The 23,047-nt window shown below is 35.0% G+C and overlaps 1 protein-coding gene across 1 annotated transcript in view; it reads left to right on the top strand.

Annotated features, from left to right (window-relative positions):
- LOC125669731 (zinc finger SWIM domain-containing protein 6-like) overlaps window positions 1-23,047 on the top strand; it is a 42,628-nt gene that overhangs the window by 10,948 nt on the left and 8,633 nt on the right. The window contains exons 3-16 of the mRNA XM_048904457.2: window positions 19-146; window positions 556-699; window positions 7,435-7,583; window positions 7,992-8,142; window positions 9,396-9,557; window positions 12,669-12,800; window positions 13,877-14,023; window positions 14,157-14,300; window positions 14,597-14,731; window positions 17,243-17,395; window positions 17,829-17,964; window positions 18,428-18,579; window positions 19,882-20,045; window positions 20,486-21,174. Of these exons, the coding sequence (XP_048760414.2) occupies window positions 19-146; window positions 556-699; window positions 7,435-7,583; window positions 7,992-8,142; window positions 9,396-9,557; window positions 12,669-12,800; window positions 13,877-14,023; window positions 14,157-14,300; window positions 14,597-14,731; window positions 17,243-17,395; window positions 17,829-17,964; window positions 18,428-18,579; window positions 19,882-20,045; window positions 20,486-21,174 (2,586 nt within the window). The remainder of the gene's footprint in view (window positions 1-18; window positions 147-555; window positions 700-7,434; window positions 7,584-7,991; window positions 8,143-9,395; window positions 9,558-12,668; window positions 12,801-13,876; window positions 14,024-14,156; window positions 14,301-14,596; window positions 14,732-17,242; window positions 17,396-17,828; window positions 17,965-18,427; window positions 18,580-19,881; window positions 20,046-20,485; window positions 21,175-23,047) is intronic.

Raw genomic sequence — 23,047 nt, 5'->3', positions numbered from 1 at the left:
TTTGACATTTTTGTTCAGGTGTAAGATCACCTCTGTCAAGTGTGGCTGTGGAAACAAGGATATCTTCTGGTGTCAACATGTGGTGGCCCTGTCTCTGTACCGTATAAGGAAGGCGGATAGTGTTGAACTGCGGGTCCCCATCTCGGGTAAATATATAAAGTTCGTAATGAAGGACAATACCTGGGAACGGTAGGAAATGTTTGAAGCCTTTCCTTCAGAGTAAATTTGCTGTTGTACTTAATTCCTGTGTACCAGGTGTCGGGCATTATAATTGCCCTCTTTATTGAAAGAAATTTAACTGCAGCAGTTGGTGTAAAGTTAAAATTATTTTACACAGGAGTTACCTAAACCTTTTGAAATTATGAATCTTTAGAGAATATAATAATTCACATATATGAAATATCAGAGATAAAATAACAGCAGTGTGTTATTACTTTACAGAACCCAACCACACAAGAACACAAACTTGGATCTTTACCTTTCCCCCTGTATATATACAGAGTTCTGAGTAAAAAGGATCACTGCTCATTTGTGTGGTTTTTTATTTACTTACAGAAACCCTTTTACAAATGAGTCGAGAACAGCTTCAAAAGTTTGCTCAGTATCTCATTGCTGAGCACCATACAGACGTTCTTCCTACAGCTCAAAAAATAGCAGATGAGATTGTATGTGCAAAATCAGAAATCAACTTGTTACCTGGTAAGACAGTTCAGAAAAGATGCTTGTAGCATTTAAGATGTATGTTCTATATGCTATCATAAACAGACTGAGTATTCATTTGATCCGTTGTATTAGATGTAGACTTCAAGATGTGTTGAATTGGTTTTAAAATAGATGAAGCGTCTCTTTCATTTTAATATCATTTTACCAAAATGCTCTCACAAGTTTTGTGCTGCTATAGAAAGCGAAACTAATACCATCACTTTTATCAATGACATAAAAGTACAGTGATAGGGAAATCATGCAAATTTGGAGTATGTGAGTACTTGAAATAATTTGATTGGTGCAACAGTATTTCATAGATAGTTAACTAGGTTCAGGAAAAGATTAAAATCAGTGTTTTTTCCTAATCATCTTTGTATAAGGATATTACAAAACCACTTGTAGCATCCGCTTAAGTTTGTCTAATACTTTATCCTCGTGTGATGTCATAGGTTTTTAGCAAAGTCTTCAATTTATTAAACTTTGTGCTTGATAGAAATATACCTTTTGTAAGAATTTTATTTACTGAGTACAATTATTTGATACTGAAAAAAATCTCTATTTTCTATAAATAATCAGTTATCTATAATGGTTCGAGGTGTTTGCTACAATAACTTAGTAATGTTCCTACAAACTTCTGTAATACATATTTCTTCTCGCCACAACCAGGAACTATCAAAGTATACTAATTCTAAAACAAACCTGGTAATATATCCCAAGTTTTTGTGTTGTTGTAGAAACATGATACGATGCAAGTGAATTTTATCTGAAACATCATAAAAAATTATATATTAGTGAGAAACATACATGACCTTAAAACTGAACCAAGTCAAATTGACTAGTTCCTGATAGTACTTGAAAAAAACAAGTACTTCTGATTATGTAGAATTTGATGTGTTCCCTTTCTCCTCGACTTTTTAAAATTATGAAATAGTATTTAGTTTTACATGCCTGTCTTTTTAGGGGTGGTATTATGGTATAGGCTTTCCCACCATCTGTCTGTTAGCTTGTTTTTGTGTCCGAGTCATACCTTTCCCGCTGTCAGGCCTAGGACCATGAAACTCGTCGTTGGGGGAGGGGGGGGGGGGGGGGTCAGTCAAAAATAGTTGATTGTGGCCTCCTTCTGAAATTTTATAGTTATACATACTCAAATCATGTTGGGATCATATCTTTCATACTGAGGCATAGGTCTATCAAGCTTGGTTAGTTGATACATCGGGGGGAGGGGGGGCTAGTGAACAAAAAGTAGGTCAGTGGTCTCATTCTTGAATTTTATGGTTATATGTATACAAATTGTGCCTGGATTATATCTTTTGTATTATGAGGCCACGGAATATCAAACCTGGTTAGCTGATGCATTTGGGGGGGGGGGGGGGGGGGGGGGGGGTCATGACTCATATATACAGTCTATATGTGACCTTTCAAGAGATGAGAGAAAAAATGTCGCATTTGACAGAGTCTCTTAAAGATTATCTTCTGAACTTTAGTCACACCTTTGGCTTTCAAGAAAATTAATACACACACTTCAATTGAAAACCCCATTTATCAATTTTGCTAAATTTCATTAATCACAGCTGTGCTTTATAACATACACAAGTATTCAGATAATAAGATATATAATCATGTAGGTATTAGTTAAAATTCATGAAAGGAATGAAATTCAAAAATTAAAAATGTATGATTCTGCGTAAGAATTGTATCATTACCAATTCATATAGGCATTAAATGAAAGTAAAGAAAATAAAATGTTCAGTTTACATATATTATTACATGTAGATATATTCATTTGTAACTAGCACAAACAAAAATGCTGGTGGCAGTTAGTCGTGACTGCTTCCAAGAACTCGTTAATAGTGTTTACAGGAAATCATCACCTATTGTTGATTCTTTAGCTAACTGCATCTTTAAACCATGCAAACATTAGATTGTTGATGTCTTCATTACCAGTATTGTACCTCCACTGTTGAGATCTTCAGACACATTAGAATTCTCAAAATTATTTAGAATCCCTTGTTTTTGTTTATGGGGATTCTGTATTTTTTTTTATCTCTTTGAATTTTTTGTATAGTAAGACTTTAGATTTAGGTGTCATTTTTTCACTAACCTCATGCAAAATGCAAGAGTAAACGTTTTTCAGTACCCAGTATGCGAGGGATCATCTCAAAAGTCGTTTAAAACAGTCTAACTATTGTTTTAGGGTTGAAAAGTATTGTCGCTTGTTGCATAAGCAAGGGCGTGTAATACAGTCAATTTATATAGGAAATTGTGTTAGGAGAGACGAAATATGTTTGCATTAGACAGAAAATTGTTTCATACAAGGGTCATTACAATAGTCTAGACTGTAGGTCACTGTAGCCCCCTTCTAGAATTTTATAGTTATACATCATGTCTGGATGATGTTGTGCACACTGTGAAGCATGGGGTCAGTGGATGCATCTTGGGGGAGGAGGAAAGTGTGTCACATCCCAAAAGTAAGTCACCATGGCCTCATTTTGGAATTGCAATTAACATCACATTTTGTGACTTCAAGCATGCAAACACAGATACGCATCATGTACATGCAGTTGCAGACAGGCGAATTATGTACCCTAGCTTTATTAAAAATGAATTTCTCCTCTTGATGAAACAATGCTTGAATCTTGATTCCTCGGAGATGTGAATGTGACCTCTAACACCAAAGAGTTCACATTATCTAACCTAGAAAAAGTCAGTCCTGTCTTGTTAATTCTATGTCTATGAATAAGTATGCAGATCAAGAGATAACTTGCTGAAGAAGGTCTAGCCATTATTGCTCATCTGATGCTTATTGAAGGGGAGATAAATGAGATGATAACTGAAATTGATATCCGATTGATTTGTCATTTTACCAACACTTAGTCATTGCATACTGTTCATTGAAATTCTTTTCTGTATTTCTTCGTGATTAATGATGCATAATTATGATGAAAAATTTAAAAGGAAGTAATCTGAAATCTCAAATGTGTCCTTTGTTCAACATTCAAGAAATTGTTGAAATATTGAATAAGTATTAATTCTTTCATTTCTTATGGAGCTAATTGAAGATAGCTTTGTGATTCTTTTCATGTGTTGACAATAATACTGAGGAATGTCTCATTTTTGAAAATGGTCACCACCATTCACAATTGATATCCTTGGAATTTAATAGTAATTCTCAAGTTGCAAATTTGTCATTTTCGGAAAGAAATATTGTTTGAAAAGCTTGCGTCTTATAAATGACTTGTTTTGTCGTCTACACACAACAGCTGTAAATCAAGTAGAGTATTCACCGATGGATTTTTTCTGTAAAGCAATGCCACAAAAGTAATTGTTCCTCTTTTGGGAAAAAGACAAACAACATCAATGAAAAACTGCAGCAATTGAATAATGAACATCGGTTTTCTATCAAATGCTATAAATTAATTGAATGATTGCAAGTTAATTTTATACAAAGAATTAAACATGATCTTTGTTTTAGTTTGATACTGAAATAGAGTGTGGTTGGCCTTAGTCATACGCTGTATATACATCACTTTTGTTGCCAAGTTCTCCTTTATTTCCCGAATTAATGAAGGATTGAATGCAAACATAATGATCTTATGAAGCTTTTAACTAAAACAAGAAGAATAAAATTTTATGGAGTCCGAATAGACAAATGAATTATTCAGCCAAAGGATATGTACATCCAAAAGCCATTGTCGCCTGGGGGGAGAATTTATTATAATATATCGTGATAGTTCTTTTCCCTTTTTATGATGCACAGCCATTTTCTTTGTGATATAAAGTTACTTGTTAAGGGGGCTTCAATCAATAATAATTTATGCAAGGAAAATCAATCGTGTCTTATCGATACAGTGCCCACAGTAACCTTTTGTTTGAATGTGTGAAAATGTGGGTTTTATGGAATTTAGATTTTTTCCAAATCACATGCTATGATTAGCATTTTGAATTCTTTGTTTGAACAAGGAAATCAATTTGTTACAGAACTATCTTATAAATCAATGATGCCTGTCCCCATTATCATACGAGTGACAAAAGTTATGTGTTTCTCCTCTGTCGTAGCAAGTACGGTTTTCTATGAAATATTGAATTTTTGCAGACATGACCAGAAGAAAATGCAGTTTTGTCATGAAAAATTTCCTCCTTCCAACAAATTTTCAAGCTAATTGTCTGCTTACAGGAAATCATAACACTATGTCTTCCTAGAAGTGAAATTTGTGCACCATTTGTTAAATGTTTGACTCATTTAAAAATTCTTTAATGTCTCCAAGGTTTGATGAATTGTCTCTACCTTTCTTGTGAAAACACTGTTGGGCTTGACCTCAAAGGCTTTGAAATTAGAGATATTATTCATATCATAATGGAAGCAGGAGAGATGGTTAATTGAGAATTTATAATAGCAGCATTAAAAATTTAATGTGTTCAATTTTCAAGAACATGTTCGGATTCTTGAAGGAAAAGGAAACATTTCATTAGACTTTGTTAAACTAGCATGACGAAGAGGTCCATTTGCTCATTCCATGTCACAAAATTAATGATGAAAGGAGGCAAATGTTTAAAGTTTCTCCCATCATTCCCAGATTGGATTTAATGATTGAACCTCTGCTTTTTATTTACATACAAAATGTACATTTGTCACCACATTACAAGCAGGTTCCTGATGCAGAGTTAATAACATTTCTTGCATGTATCATGTTTAAGTCCTATCCTGAAGATATATAAGGAATGAATGTTATACTTGTTTACTATGGGGGTAGAAAAACAAGCCCCTATATCGTACAAACTATATATTCAAATTTGTTATTTTTGAAACTTGGCAAAGATAGGTTTTTATCTGAAATTGAAAGATCAATTGCATCTCACAGTATATATAACAACTTTTTAACGATAAAACATTGATAAATATGTACATGTAAAGTTTCATGAGAATGTATGACCATTGTACACCCCTCATAACGGCATAAGTCTTCCTTATCATGAATGCAGAATATCATGGTAGTCAGTCCATAGCAAAATTATATCAACTTTGAATGTTATAGAAATGAATTATTTCAAAATATATATAAATAATCAACCAATTTTCACTGACTGTTAATGTTAAGTATAATGAACTTATTGTATTTTAATATTTCTTTCATGAGTAATTTGCCCTAGATAAAATGTTGATATCACCTATTTTTGTGTAATGATCTGTAATTTTTTTTGTGAAATTTGATATGTGAAAAACTTGTAACAGAAATGTTTCAATAACATTGAAATCTACAGAAAACGAAATTGATTTACAAATTAATTTAGTAATAGTTTTAAGGATCATTAGTATTTTGATTTTAAAAATTTCTCAATAAAGCATTTTTATTTGTCAAAACCTTCAAATTGATACCAAGAATTTAGTGATCTGTCACCATTAATAAAAAAAATGAATATCGTCATTATGGATTGATTAAGTTAATCACCCAATTCTTACTCTGCAGAATTATGTCATTAAGAGCACAGCTAGGTATTAGAACCCAGTATCACCCAGCATTGTCTCTCTATACCTGTTTGCTATACATACTTTAACCTGTTGGTTTTAGGTGCACATACTTTAACCTGTTGGTTGGTTTGATTTAGGTGTGCATACTTTAACCTGTTGGTTGGTTTGATTTAGGTGCACATACTTTAGCCTGTTGGTTGGTTTGATTTAGGTGCGCATACTTTAACCTGTTGGTTGGTTTGATTTAGGTGCGCATACTTTATTAACCTGTTGGTTGGTTGGTTTTAGGTGCACATACTTTAACCTGTTGGTTGGTTTATTTTAGGTGTACATACTTTAACCTGTTGGTTGGTTTGTTTTAGGTGTACGTACTTTAACCTGTTGGTTGGTTTGTTTTAGGTGTACATACTTTAACCTGTTGGTTGGTTTGTTTTAGGTGTACGTACTTTAACCTGTTGGTTGGTTTATTTTAGGTGTACATACTTTAACCTGTTGGTTGGTTTGTTTTAGGTGCGCATACTTTATTAACCTGTTGGTTGGTTGGTTTAATTTAGGTGCACATACTTTAACCTGTTGGTTGGTTGGTTTTAGGTGCACATACTTTAACCTGTTGGTTGGTTTATTTTAGGTGTACATACTTTAACCTGTTGGTTGGTTTGTTTTAGGTGTACGTACTTTAACCTGTTGGTTGGTTTGTTTTAGGTGTACATACTTTAACCTGTTGGTTGGTTTGTTTTAGGTGCACATACTTTAACCTGTTGGTTGGTTTATTTTAGGTGTACATACTTTAACCTGTTGGTTGGTTTGTTTAGGTGTACATACTTTAACCTGTTGGTTGGTTTATTTTAGGTGTACGTACTTTAACCTGTTGGTTGGTTTGTTTTAGGTGTACGTACTTTAACCTGTTGGTTGGTTTGTTTTAGGTGTACGTACTTTAACCTGTTGGTTGGTTTGTTTTAGGTGTACATACTTTAACCTGTTGGTTGGTTTGTTTTAGGTGTACATACTTTAACCTGTTGGTTGGTTTGTTTTAGGTGTACGTACTTTAACCTGTTGGTTGGTTTATTTTAGGTGTACATACTTTAACCTGTTGGTTGGTTTGTTTTAGGTGCGCATACTTTATTAACCTGTTGGTTGGTTTAATTTAGGTGCGCATACTTTATTAACCTGTTGGTTGGTTTGATTTAGGTGCGCATACTTTAACCTGTTGGTTGGTTTATTTTAGGTACACATACTTTAACCTGTTGGTTGGTGTGTTTTAGGTGCTCCTGACCCCACGGCTGGTGCCTCTGTGGATGATGACAACAGCTGGCATCTTGATGAGGACCAGGTCAGAGAAACTGTCCGGTGCTACTTGTCCCAGGGGGGCTACCTCAATATGGCCAACCAGCTTACATTTATGTTTGCCAAGGTAAAATTTTATCAATTTGTCTTAAGTTACTCTTCTCTTGCAACAGTGCTGCAGAAATTATACGAAGATGTTGGAAAATGTTTTCACATAATCCTCACTATGATGAGATGTCTTGTTTTTGTATTTGATATATTTGGTCCTAATAATATTTTGTTTGATATGAATTAAAGACAATATGTAGATGTTGTTTGTCAATACATAGGTACTTTACTAAGATAGACAGCACTCCTTCCAAAAAAAGTTGGAAAGTTAAAAGATATAAGGGTGCATACAAGTTGTGGGGGAGGAGGGGGGGGGGTGGTGGCTTAGCAGCTTTATTGCCCTGTGGTAGGGATGTGATCTGTTGTGTGTTGTTATCCACATGATATGAATCCTGATTAATTAAGGTAACTGTGCATGGTGTTTCAGGTCCGTGAAATGTTGCGTGCTCGAGACTCCAATGGTGCTAGAATGTTGACTCTGATCACTGAACAGTTCTTGGCAGACCCTCGGCTTGTTGTCTGGAAATCTCAACGACAACCAATGTCTGACAAGTGCAGACAACTATGGGATGAATTAGGTTAGCTGTACTTTTATTTTTTGTTTCCTATTGTAGCTATATACATTACTAAAAAAAGGTTAAGTGTAACCAAGCAGGGAGGCAGATGTTGGTTTCATTAATTTATTCAGTAGAAAATAAAGGCATTGACCTACAATAACAGACAAATAATATTACAAATCAAGAAAAAAAAACATAATCAGGGCACGAAATTGACATATGTCTGTCAGTCTGTGACTGGTTAAAAGTATGGCGGACTGACTGACATTTGTTTTAGTCAGTCTGATGGGACTGGTTAATTTTCTAAAGCATCATTTTGGAAAATATACTTATGAAATTTTGTACACACATTTGGCATGCTTCGATCTGTAGATATCAGAAGAATCTGATTCCTAAATATAAATCCCACATTTAAGTGTTACAATATTGCCTGACAGAGGCATATTGAGTTTAATTTCATTTTAATAACATAAACGAAATATGTTTAATATTTCTGGAAAACTCTGTTGGACTGGTAAAATTTTCTGCGGACTGGTTGAAATTATACCCGATCAGTCCGACTGGACTGGTGACATAAAAAGTTAGCTTCAAGCCCTGATAATTGAAATATGACAATTGTACATGTGTTCTGTAAATAGTTTAGATTAAGATCTTACAGACTCATATAATCATTACGATTTTGAAAGCAAAATTACAATAAAGTAAAGAACTTGCAATCAAAATAATTACATATATCAGCTCTTTATATGGAAATAAAACATATACTTAAATATAGAAATAACATACCATAAGATGCGGAAGTAACTCATCAAAACGTATTACTGCTCTAACTACATAGGTAAACGCGATAGATTTATACATATACTGAAAGACTATTATTGGATAAAGAAATATGAAATGACCAATGAAATAACAGAACAAAACTTTACTCAGCCAACTCAATCCAGATGCGCAATTAAACTTACGGTAAATTGAATTTTGTATTTAGCAAAACGATAAATGAAAAATATAAAATCGAATAAATACATATAGAAATTCATATTTATACTATCACATAAGTACATGAATAAAAGCACTTTACAATGTATGCGTGCAGAACATTTGTATTTGATAAATTGAAAACTGGTAAATCACCAGGAGAGTATATTCCTAGCCCTAGGGCTGTTTGCAATCCTCATTAAATAAATAAAGCATTGAATTAAAATCATCTTGGTTAGTGTAGGATAGTTGAATTGTTTTGGGGTGAAGACAATTAAGGAGAGTTTTGTTTTTAGGTGCATTGTGGGTGTGTGTGGTGCTGAATCCTAACTGTTCTAATACTGACCGGGACCATTGGCAGAGCCTATTGAACCAGTGGTCCTCCTGCAATGTGTGTCCTCTGGAGGACCCAGATGTCCTTAATGCAGACCTCACCCTCAGCAACATTAACAACAGTTGTAAGTGTTCTTCACATGTGTGTAGTTGGGATTGCGCTGAATCTTAATGTACAACCTTTAATTTCGCAGCTATATTAGTCACCATGGCACCTAAAAGTTTTAATTGGTGCCTCATATTTGAACTTAGATATACCTGGTAACTGGTGAAATCCGGGAATGTAAAGGTTTTAGATTGATTATTCCATGTACTAAGTCACATCGAAGTCCAGTTACATTAGGAAACTTGCTGCAGTTTCTTCTACCGACATGCACATGTCAAATTGTATCATGAGAGATTATTTTTGAGAAGTAGCATAGCCACTGGTCCTTGCATGATGAATTGGAGCAAAGATGTGGAAATGAATTAATGGAGTAGAAGTTGTTTTTTATGGATTAAAGCAGTGAGTTATAAACCATACAATGAGAGAGAAGAAATTATTGAACTCCCATGTCCCTTTATATGTATAAAACAGCTCCCCATTGAATTAGAAGGGGGGGGGATCATGGTCTTCTACACATATACTGTTGACATCAACATAAGTATCTTGATTTAAATTGTTAGGGACCCGCCATATTGGGGATGCCCTATAGAATTCATTCAGTCTGTCCATTTGTCCATCAGCACTTCTATGGCATGTGATGACTTAACTAGGACTAGTCGGAGGAAGATCCCTTTTGATTTTCAGATTTACTGGCTTTGTCTTTACAGAGTTATGAGACTAAGAATTTTCCAATATTAATAAGATAATAGACTGTCTATGGCACACAATAGTTTAAAAAGTACTTGAAAAGATATTCAGAGAATTTAAAGGTAATGCTCAGATGAGGAAGAGGATGAATCCCTTTCAGTTTTCAGATTTATCAATTTTGTTGTTACAGAGTTATGGGACTTAGATTTTATTATTAGCTCTTCTGAGCCGAAGGCTCAAAGAGCTAGTCATATGGCCATATGTCTGATGTGCAGTGTGCGTCAACTTTTTGGAAAAAGGGCTATATCTCAAGAACCCCTTGGCCAAATTTTGTCAAATTTGTCACAGGGTATCCTTGGCCCAAGGGCTTTCATTTGTACTAAAACTAGGGTTATGACCCTTTAACAAGGGGAGATAATTAGGAAAATGCAAAGAAAAGTAGTGGTTGCTAAAAAATCTTCTTCTCAAGAACCATTGGGCAAATTATCACCAAACTTATGCATAAGGATGAGGATAGGTTGTAGATAAAAAAAATGTTCAAGGCATCATCCTGGGGCAAAGGGTGTGGTCTCAAGGTCACTTCAAAGTTGACCTTAAATTTTGTTTTGTTAAAACTTTGATATTTTGCTTAGTATAAGGACTAGGATCATCAAACTTTGTCAGTTGATGCATCTTAGGACCTAATATCATGTTGTCTCAAAAGTAGGTCATGGTGACCTACTTTTTGAATTTCGGAGGTAATTATTATTAAATGGATTTTGATGCATATCTTGGACACTTTTGAGCCTATGATCATCAAAAGTTGTCAGTTGATGGATCATGGGACCTTGAACTGCGTCATGTGAAAAGTATGTCACCATGATATTCTTTCTGAATTTTATAGCTAATCATTTATGAATACATTTTAGGTTATTTCAGATACTGAGAGGTTTGGAATCATCAAACCTTGTAAGTTGATGCGTCTAGAGGCCTCGAAACACATTTATAAAAAAAGTAGGCCACGGTGACCTACTTTTTGAATTTTGCGGACATTAAAATTTCACATGCATATTTTGGACACTATGAAAGCTAGGATCATCAAACTTTGTCAGTTGATGCATCTTGAGTCTTCATAGTGTGTCGACCAAAAAGTAGGTCACTGTAACCTATATTTGAATATTTCAGATACTATTTGACTTACAATCATCAAACTTTGTCAGTTGATGGGTCTTGAGTCTTCAGAGTGTCGACCAAAAAGTAGGTCACTGACCTACTTTTGGAATTTGACGTTATATCTGAATATTTCAGATACTATTTGACTTCAATTATCAAACTTTGTCAGTTGATGCAACTTGAGTCTTTGGAGTGTGTCAACCAAAAAGTAGGTCACTGTGGCCTTCTTTTAGAATTTGACAGCTATATTGGAATACTATTTGACTTGTCAGTTGAAGCATCTTGAGTCTTCAGTGTGTCGACCAAAAGTAGGTCACCGTGACCTACTTTTGGACAGTTACATTTAAATTTTCAAGTACTATTTGACTTAACATCATCAAACTTTGTTAATTGATGAATCTTGGTTAGTGAGAATTTTTGCCTGTTCTACAATGTATCAGAAGAGCAATTCTAGGCCCATGGGCCTCTTGTTATTAATCAATATGACAGCTTTGTCTATAGCACATGATATCTTCAAGTCCAGAAAAAAAATTAAGGGTGGATGTTTCAACCATGCTGATGAACTCTCTGACCAGATACACGTAGTTCAGTGGTAGAGCATCTGATGATTTTAATATTCATTGTGAGGGCCTTTCTGACTTGTCAATTTTCTGCTTCTACTAGTTAATATATGGTGAGGAAAAATTCTGAGATACAGAACTGATAGTACTTGCATGTATATGCCCAATGTCCCATTGTCTTGAAGGACATTATAAATGATGAAACATGCTTACCTGAGGTATATGCTCAAATGATCTTTTCTGATTACCCATTGTTTGTAGTTCACCTGTAAACTAGACACATTTTTCACTTCTTCTCTAAAACCACCTGGGCACTTTAAAAAAACAAACCAAAAAGCAATACCGTAGCACCATGTTAATAGTATTGATATTGAAGCATTCCTATGTATATGGATTCAAGTTAAGTTAAGTCATGACTCTATAACGGCTAGGGTGGGGCCATAATATGGGGGCAAAACTCTTTTTGGAAATAAATAGGGTTTAAAATATTTTTAAGATTTTCTGATGAAGAACAGCAGGACCAAGGGTACTCGGGTAAACATTATAAACTTCTTCAAACATTTTTCTTCAGTTTATATGAATTTATACACCCAGGAGCCAGCTGGTTCCTAAATTTTAGCATTTTCTTTCAGGCTTGATGTAGCTGAGTTTATTAGAACAAATAATTCTCCCTTTGGAGTTTCTTCACGTTTGTCATGATTAATTTTTTGGACTTAATATCTTATTTGCAGCCCCCTTTCCCAGTAAGCCACGAACCATATTTCACAGAGCCATGGATGCCAGTGAATTGAAGTGGCACGACCCCCACCTAAAGCTGATTTTAAGACGGGACCCTGCATATCCAGACTGCCCCATGTGGCATGGTGAGCATCACTCATTCTGGTAACGCTCTCTCCAAAACCATGTGATTTAACATGATAATGAAATACGACCAAGAGGATTTGTGAAGAATTCTCAGACTGCTGTTGTGTAATGATATTGCTGTAGATGTACTTCTGTCAGCGGGGTCATAATCCACGGTTTTATATTTTGGATTTAATCTGTAGAATCTTAGATTTGCAGATTTGTATGTGGTGAAAATATTTCAATCATTTTATCATACCTATCCCAATGTACTGGTATGTTACAAATCGAATTGGATTCAGTGTTAATTACTTTTACCAATAAACATTTCATCATACCTATCCCAATGTACCCTTATGTTACAAATTGTACAGCATTCAGTGTTAATTACTTTTACCAATAAACATTTCATCATACCTATCCCAATATACCCTTACATTACAAATTACACAGCATTCAGTGTTGATTACTTTTACCAGTATACACTGGTTCAAACTGCAATTTTCACCTCAGTGAGGACAGGTATTGTTAATTTATTTTATTAGAAGTTTTCAATTATATACTCGTGCGCATTACAGTTAATCAAGATCAATGTAGGTAGTCCTTATGTGCTTGGCCAAGTTGGGAGTATTTCATGCACTGTGAATGATTGATAGTTTGACATAATTTTTTCCAAATTTGGTCAAGTACATTAATTTTGATATCATGAAATTTGAGTATTTTTGATTATGACTTACAGTTATGTTATTTTAAGGCACATACACAAGATAGTATGGATATAGGGACACATTTATATATCTATTCTATATCTCTCTCGTTTATTCAGTGCCTTTGCTTGTACATAACCCTTCTTATAGATTTAAAATAGAAAAATTCAGTTGATTTTATAAGTCCTCTGGTTGTAAAATCCATGGATTCTTTTTAAGACTGCAAACATTGAAAAATTCTTACTTGTGGAAAACAGTACAGTGCTATTTTCATGATGTGAAAAATAACGAGTTGCTGCTAGTATGTTTTTGTCAAAAAGTGCCATATATCGTGTATCAGTAAAGGTTTTAGATAAAGAGATATTAATTTTCCATGAATTTTTATTCAGAACACTTCCCAACAGCATGTGCCCGTGTTGATGCCTTACGTTCACATGGTTATGTAAAAGAATCCTTGCGATTAGCTGTAGCTATTGTACGATCTCTTAAACATCAACAGAGAGTGAACCAGGAGCGTTACAGGTACCTGAATGAAGGTAAGTGTCTTTGAAAAGATTTTATTATGCTATTCGAATGGTACTTTATTATATACATGTATATTTATGAATCAATTTCATAAATGGAAAAAAAATTACAGTGCAAGTTCTGATGGTTTGAAATTGTTTGTAGACGTGCCCAGTACGAGTAAAAGTTGCCCACACAGGAGTCCGAACAATCTGGAGGGTTGGGTGGGGCATGCCCTGGACCCCACAGGAGTTCTGTACGACACTCTGACAGAAGCTTCTATTGACACAGAAGATACTTCTCAAGCAGGTTAAAAAGAAAATCTCAGAATGTTAAAATAAATGCACCAACCTTGATGTAGTTAGATATGCTATTATAATTACATGTACCCATACAGTGATTGATTTATAGTTCGTAAATTCATAATTGTATTCCATGAGGAAATTTATGTAGAAAAGAGACAAGAATTGATACTTCTTTTTTTTTCATTTGAAAATTTAGTCCATGATGGGTGTTCAGAAATTTACATATAAAAGTAAATTCGGTAACTTTTTTTATACACTTATCTTGTTGTAAAAAAGCTTTCACTATCCTATTTTTTGTAGATACTCTGAGTGGTCGATTATTCTCCGGAGACAATCACAATTGTATACCCCCACGCTACCGCCATGTTCCCATCCCCAACAGCAAAGACCGCAGCGAGTCTTATCTCACCATGGCATTAGAAGTAGCCCTTATTTGTAAGTATTTCATTTTCCAGGTATCAAAACAATCTTGTAGGTCTACGTCCATTACATTATTGTTATTGATCCATTTCATATTATGTATTCCTAAACAAAGGTGGGGGGTTTTCTTGGGGGGGGGGGGGGGGTGTTATTGATATAATGGAGCACATTGGACATAATTTAAATGCACCTGTATGTATGCTTTTATTTGCTCTCTCCCCTTGGTATTTGACTTTGTTTCACACAGCTGTAGAATCCTAGAAGTTAATTAACACCATGAGAGTAATTAGGTTGATAAAAGTGGGTGAGGTAATTAGGTCGATAAAAGTGGGTGGTATGGAATTTCGCAATGAAATATACGAGGAGATATCAATATTAGGGAAGGAGGGATGATTCTGCACAAATAAGCAGAAACTGACAACATTTTGAGGGACTCGCCCTCCAATAGGGATGGAGTGGATTTACCCTCCGAAAGGAGTGGAGTGGATTTACCCTCAGATAGGGGTGGAGTGGATTCACCCTCAGATAGGGGTGGAGTGGATTCACCCTCAGATAGGGGTGGAGTGGATTCACCCTCAGATAGGGGTGGAGTGGATTCACCCTCAGATAGGGGTGGAGTGGATTTACCTTCAGATAGGGGTGGAGTGGATTCACCCTCAGATAGAGGTGGAGTGGATTCACCCTCAGATAGGGGTGGAGTGGATTCACCCTCAGATAGGGGTGGAGTGGATTCACCCTCAGATAGGGGTGGAGTGGATTCACTCTCAGATAGGGGTGGAGAGGATTCACCCTCAGATAGGGGTGGAGAGGATTCACCCTCAGATAGGGTTGGTAACTTGGGTCGAGTCCGTAATTTATGCCAGTTCAGACAATACTCTTAACACTGGGAATCATTTTGTAATAACAGTGTTTTGATGAAATTCTAGCAGAGGAGGAAATGATCATTGCTCTTTGGAAATATTACAAAAATGATAAAGACAAAGATCATTTCAGTACTTAGAATACATAAATGAAAGGTCATCAAAATGTCATAGAATGTTTAATGGAAATCAGGAAGTAATATCTTTAGAACTTTATTTGCTTTTATATGTTACAAAGTAGAATTTCTGAATTGTCCAATGGCAGGGAGGATTGTATCCTAGATTCTAGTAAATTGATGAATATTCTATTCTTGATTTTCACATTATTAGCCTTGAGAAAACATTGCCAATTACATACTGTGTATTACTATATTTTATATAAGTTGTTTTTGCTTTGGAATAAGAAGTCAGACTGACTAGATTTAGCAATCTTACCAATGTCACAATAAGATTTTATGGTATTGTTAACAAACATCATTTGTTCTGATGCTCTATAATGAGTGACCCATGATCCTCAAGTCCTATTTCATCAAACCCCCAGACGAAAGGGTGGCCCTGGGCTAAAACCTCTAGACAATGATTTGGTTCAACAAAACACATTTCTCTCCAAAAAAGTTAATAAAACTTGGTGTTCAATGACCATTAAAGGGACTGGTGCACATTTTTCGAAAGAAATATTTTTCATTTTTGATGTTAAAATTCAAAAATATAACTAATTTAATGTTGACAACCAAAATTTGGACCGTCTGTATGTAAGGATAAGAGCAACATGTTAGCTTTGATTTTGTGTTATGTAAACAAAGACTCAAGTCTTTTTATGTAAAACAAACAAACCAGTGAAACTTAAAGCATCTTCATTTTGTATAATCATAAATTTTAACTTTTAAATAACACATTTTACATAAAGTATACTTGAGATGTGATATATATAATAAACTTGGATCAATATACATTTATTTTGAAAATGTCGTAAACAATAACACACCTCAATCTTTGTATTCAAAACAAATAATAAACTCTCCATTATGAGCTTCTGTCATGATGAATAACTTCAATTTTTTGGTGAAACCTTCTAAACATATTAGCCTGTAGATTTTGATCATTTAAATGAAAAACATAATTTGGGAGGAAATCGTGAATCAGTCCTTTTAAAGGATCTAAAACTAGTATTTTTTAAAATCATTGATTGTGATCAGGCCCCAGGATCATGAAATTTCAAAATCTGAATATTACGATGAAGTGATTGAAAATTCATTGTTATTCGATATCGCTTCATCAAACTTCTAGTGTCTGCAAATTAAAAGTTTCAGTTGAAAAGTAATGAACATCTTACAGGTGATTAAAATGTTGAATGAAGTCTGAGTTTGTCACATGATCCTGGGGCCGGTTTATCCAATGTCAGATTCAGTAGTCTTTGTAAATGGTATAAGCATATTGTGGAAAAAGAATCTAATGTGATGTCACTATTATCAAGTTATGTGAAAAGATGTGACATCACAATAGAGTTAAAGTACTCCCAGGGTATTTCCAGTGCAGGCAATGATGGCTCAGTAAAAGCCCAGGTACTCTATATATAGAATCTATAGGGGAAAATCAAAATATGTTAATAAGTTACTAAGGTATATAAGTTAATAAAGGATGTTGATTAACTACTGTCTTGTTACAGGCCTTGGTCAGCAGAGACAGATGCCGTCTGGTTTGTACGCTCAAGAGAAAGCTTGTAAACAGGAGGAGAGGATATTGTCCCGCTTACAGGCAGTGCAATTGGAGACCTCACTAATGGAGGTCATGAGGCGACAGGCAGACCTTCTGCTAAGAGGTAACGGGTCTCTTACATGATATACTAGGTGATCAAGGTTTTTAAAAAACATTTTTGGATGTGCAGTTGCTTTATGCATTAACTCACCTTTTGCTGAAATAAATATGTGCTATAAATTCTCATATTCCTGCAATTTGTTTGTTTGGTGTTTTTATCATAATGCAGCAGGAAATCTGGCTGAATTGTAATTACAGACACATGAAATACATGTACTATATAACTGGATTTCAATCAATTGCACACTTATCAGTTGTTTTCTACTTTTTATTATAGTAAAAGTACTCTCATTCATTCAGTTTCAAATATACTGTATTTGAAAAGAGGAAAATGGCTCCTAGTTTTGGGGTGGTTTTTTTCACAAGTAAAAATACTGTATTGTAACTGTAAAATCTCAGAAATGTTGGTTGTTTGTAATTTGTTTTGAACTTTGTAGGTGGTAGTAGCTCAGGACTTGGAGAAGGCATACACGCTGAGAGTTATCCCATGCACACATTTGCGAAGTTCATGTTCAACAGTCTACTGTCGTACGATCAGAATTTGGCTTATCGTGTTGGACTCCGTGCCATGAGGTTTGTCATGTATATGGTGTATAACCTAGCTGTGGGGGAAAAAATACAAACAGATATTTGTAATGTTGGCTAAATGAAATAAATATTGTCTGGTTAGATGATAAGAATATTTATGCTATCACTTACTCACTTAGAACTTCAAATTGACAGTCATTAAAGAATTTAAAGTCTTCTCCTGCAAAGTAGTATAATGGACATTTTATTTGCAGTAACTTTTATTTTTTTTATTATTTGCAAGGTAGGCTTGAGGCAAAAAATATGGTTCTTGTGACTAAATTTGTATCTATAGGTAGTGATAAATATTGAAAGTGATGTCTCACAAATAAATCCAACAAGGCATGATGTTTTGTGAAATATATTCAAAAATATTTATAACATTAGTGTTATACTAATAGGGTACTTACTCAAAGAGGTGAATTTACAATTTTCATGATGTATGAAATTTCTTAATGACTGTTTGTAGACTTCCAGTATTAGAGGACACCGAGGATATTGACGATGGAATTAACAACATAGGGTCAGCCATGCTGAGTCGTTTCCCACGCTGGTTTATTCTCGGTCACATTGAGGGCCAACAGTGTGAACTAGCATGCACTCTACTGGCTGCGGCTAAAGGTCAGTAATCAGGAGGTTGTCTGTTTTTAAAACTTGTGCATGCCAACTTTGTATATGGAGTCGTGGAACCTTTGTAGCTGAGCTAACTACTTGGTATAATAAGTCCCTATTTAGTTTTTTGCTGGGGGATTGTAGTGGAATCAAGGTCACCAAAGCAACATGACTGGCTTCTATTAGTAGAGCAGAAGGCAATATTAAGGCCATCATTTAGAATTTGTAGATTTGCTGTAATGCAACCAACTCGTCCAAATATGACATACTTTATCAAAATAATTTGTGCCCCTCCCCCTTTCTTTTTTAAAATGTCAATGCTACATTGTTCTATACATGGCGTCATAAGTTGCAGTATGATTGGTCATCTTATCAGTAACCATAAGTTTTAATGCATTTTATACTTGTTTCAGTGTAGGTTGTGAAAAATGACTTTTGAGTTTGATTTTGAGCTAGATCATAAGAAAGAAAGATGAACCTATTCTTTACTGAAATGTGTTACAGTAAATCAACAATTTTTATATGCCCAGCATAGACAGGTCATATGGTATGGTGCAGTGTGTCTGTCTGTGTGTCAGCACCTTGTGGATCAGATATAAACATTACTTATATGGCTAAGATCATCAAACTTGGTACCCATGTTCCCAATGATTAGAGGAACAGAGTTCATTTCTGGGTGCAAGAACAAGGCATGAAAAATCTCAAAGATTTTGAAAGTGATATTCTAACATGTATTCAAAGAAACTGAATGTGACAACAGTCCTTGATCCAAAAAATTAATCGTATTAATACAGATTAGATTGCAGGTTGTGCTGTATACAAAATTTTGAAAAAAATATCCTGTATTTTTGGCTATTTTGAGTGCAATTTTGACAAAATGGTTTGGATGATGCACTAATTGTTGTGAATATTATGTGAAAGACATATGTGTATAATCATATGTTTATCAAATATTTTGTTTGCCTGGAATTGAAAATCATCAGCTTTGAACTTTTTGAAAATTCACAAGGCCACATATGGCCCTATGAGAACCTTGTCCTTTGGGAGATTCCCATGCATCAGCAAATGAGAACCAGTAAATGAGTGTAGTATGAGAACCAGTAAATGAGTAGTATGAGAACCAGTAAATGAGTGTAGAATGGGATTTTTTTTTCAATGCGGTCTGTATTTTAATAGATTAGAAAACAGAAAGATAAGCACTCATTTTTTTCAAGAACAGTAACCCTTATAAACTTTTTATACATAAGAATATTTTACATTATGTTTTAGTGCATGTTAAATAATGTTTTAACTTTTTCATTGTCTCTTCAGAAGACATCGGGAGGTTAAAAACTGTCTTGGATGTAGCACAAAAACATATTCACAGTTCATCCCAGTTGTTCAAGCTAGCCCAGGATGTGTTCAAAATAGCCACCCCAGCAGATGCTCCCAAACATATGCCTGCCCTGAATGCTGCATTTGAACTTGGACTCCAGGTGAGTGTATAACAATTTGTGTACTAATCAGTGGGGAAGGTAGAGAAAACAAACCTGGCAGTTATTAAACAGCTGATAGGGAGAGAAATCCTCAGGATAACATTGCATGCATATTTTCAAAAGGATCCCAATTTGAACCTGATGAAGTGTTTGTAATTCACTGTAAATTTTTTTAATCTTTGTTCATGTGCATGAGGAGGCCTTGAAGCAAGAATAAAGTTCTTGATATGAATGATTCATGTATATGCATGGTAGTAAAGAAGTTAAACATTAAGGAAAACTGTGTGTGACTGATAAGTACATGTATAACAATTCAAGATTGCAGAAATAAAGCCTCACAAAATATAAGCGATATGCAGCAATTTAATTAAATTGAACTTGATGTAGTTTTGTTTTCATAGCCATTTCAGTGTAAATATACAATGCTTTTGATGTTATAGGTTATGAGAATGACTTTGATGACGATGAATTGGAGAAGGAGGGAGATGGTGCGATGGCTAGTGACGTGTGCCATGGAGGTCGGCATCCAGGCCCTCATCTCCATCATGCAAAACTGGTTCCAGCTCTTCCAACCCATCGAGGCCACTAGTATGGTGGCTACCAACATTATGTCTCATAGCACCATGATGCAGTTAAATGTCAACTTCCACCAGCAGGAGGAACTGGCAAATCATGCGAGAAAACTTGCCCTCCATTGTGCCACCAAAGATCCACAAAACTGTGCTCTGTGTGCCCTGACTCTATGTGAGAAAGATCCTATTGCCTTTGAAACTGCCTATCAAATAGTCATTGATGCAGCTGCTCACATTATGAATTCCAGTCAATTGTTCAACATTGCTCGGTATATGGAACATAGGGGCTACCCAAATCGGGCTTACAAACTGGCACTTTTGGCTATGAAAAATCTCAAACTTTCTTACAATCACGATACTCACCCAGCAATCAATGACATTCACTGGGCCTGTGCGCTCAGCCATAATTTGGGAAAGAATGAACTTTCAAACATGATTCCATTGTTGACTGACAATGTGCACTGTGCTACTGTGTTATCTGATGTACTACGACGGTGCACCCTGACTGCCCCGGGTCTGGGGAGCACCGATGGCAAACGCCGTGCAATAAAACACTTGTCTTACGACAAGGACCCACTCAGGAAATTGATGGATGCCACAATTCATGCCTACATTGCCACCACCCATTCAAAATTGACTCATATTAGCCCCCGTCACTATGGTGACTTTATAGACTTCCTCAGCAAAGCAAGGGAAACATTTCTACTAGCTCATGATGGACACATTCAGTTCGCACAACTAATAGAAAACATGAAGTTAGTGTACAAAGGCAAGAAAAAACTCATGTATTTAATCAAAGAAAGATTTGGTTTATGATTGAGGGATTATTCCAGTGTGTATGTGTGTGTGTGTGTGTGGGACCAATGTCAAATTTCATACCTCAGACCACTGTGATTGGAGACAGTTCATGTGTGATGTTCTCTGTCAAAGTGTTTTTCACATTATTCATTGTAGTAAGAAAAAATTTAAGCATAGTTTTCCACAACAATTGTGCCACAACAGTAGAAAAAAGAGACTATCATTGAATTGTATCTGTGTTACTGCATTTATATTTTTATCATTCACGTCAACACAATGCAAAGAATGGAAGATAATGGTTGAGAATGTATGTATCGTGTCAGAAACAATTGATTTGGTGTAAAGACTGGCAGGTCTTTGTCTCTAGCTTTATATTTTTTTATGTGGTTATGGTTGCACCTTGGATCTACAAAAAATTGGAACATCATAAATAAGGTTTTGTGTGCATATAGTTTTGTGATTGTCTTTTATGTTTTGGTCTGTATGTGTTATATTCTGTACTTTTCCACCCAAATACAGTCCTTTAATGGACTATAACTAATGCCTGCATTTCAGTTTGATAATATTTATATTTGTATGTGATATTTGCAGTCCTTTTTGTGTGAACAAATTTCATACTATAGACATTCTGATCCAGTGATTGAATATTAACAGGTGTAATATACAGTGTCTATAGCTATGTACTCGAGATCTATACAAGGCTTTTTTCTTTTTTTTAACCCATATTCATTAGCTTCTACATTTTTCTCATACGTGTTCTTACTGAGGAGTCTATTTTTTTAGTGTAGGAGACAATGGTAGAGGAATGGATGAGTAGGCATGATATAAGAGTAGTCCTTCACCGAGTCTCTGTCCACATGGTGCATTTCAGTGTACAGCAGATTATCTTATTTTAAGTCTCTTTATTTTGTCTCTGTGTCCTCCTGCTCCAATTTCATAAGTCATTGTGTACCTCAGACAATGGACTGTATGTATTTTATGTCTGTGTACACATTTGTGTATTTGAGAATTATTTTCTTAATGCAGAATTATGCAAATACTGACAAAAGGCAATAGTTTAAAACTTGCTGTGCAATAATAAACCATAGAAATTTTCAACAAAATGCCATTTTGCTACTGAAATGATCTTTCTGTTAGTGTCACTATGAATTGTGTCATAAAGTTTGCTGATAGTCAGCCAACGAGAATATGTAACATTCTGCATTGTTTTTTAATCATACAATTCATGAAGAGGTGGTGAACAAGTTTTTTAGTGCTACCTCAGATTTCAGGGGTGGTAGATCCACACCCTAGTCTGTCCAAATCATAAATCTGCATTTTCGTAACCTCATTGTGTTGTGTATTCAATCAAATGTTCTGTTGAGTTGGAGTTTAATTTTCCATATTGGTGTTATCTTATATCCTGTGGATATGCAGAGTTTAGTAATGTTGGTTGATAATTGTTATTTATGTTGCTATATATTTTATTGCACAATAATGGTTTTACGGAGGAAATAATTTGTTCGACTTTCTTTAAATTCTGTTCCAACCTGTTTTAATATTGGGTTTGTTTTCTGTTTTTGTCATTGTGAATGACATTTTTCTTTAAGAATATTATTGCTGAGACATTACTTTTAGTAATATGTGCTATTG

The sequence above is a fragment of the Ostrea edulis genome, chromosome 4 (genome assembly GCF_947568905.1).
Source record: "Ostrea edulis chromosome 4, xbOstEdul1.1, whole genome shotgun sequence".
Classification (NCBI taxonomy): domain Eukaryota; kingdom Metazoa; phylum Mollusca; class Bivalvia; order Ostreida; family Ostreidae; genus Ostrea; species Ostrea edulis.
The sequence above is the reverse complement of the archived record's forward strand: the minus strand, read 5'-3'. Positions and strand labels throughout refer to the sequence as shown.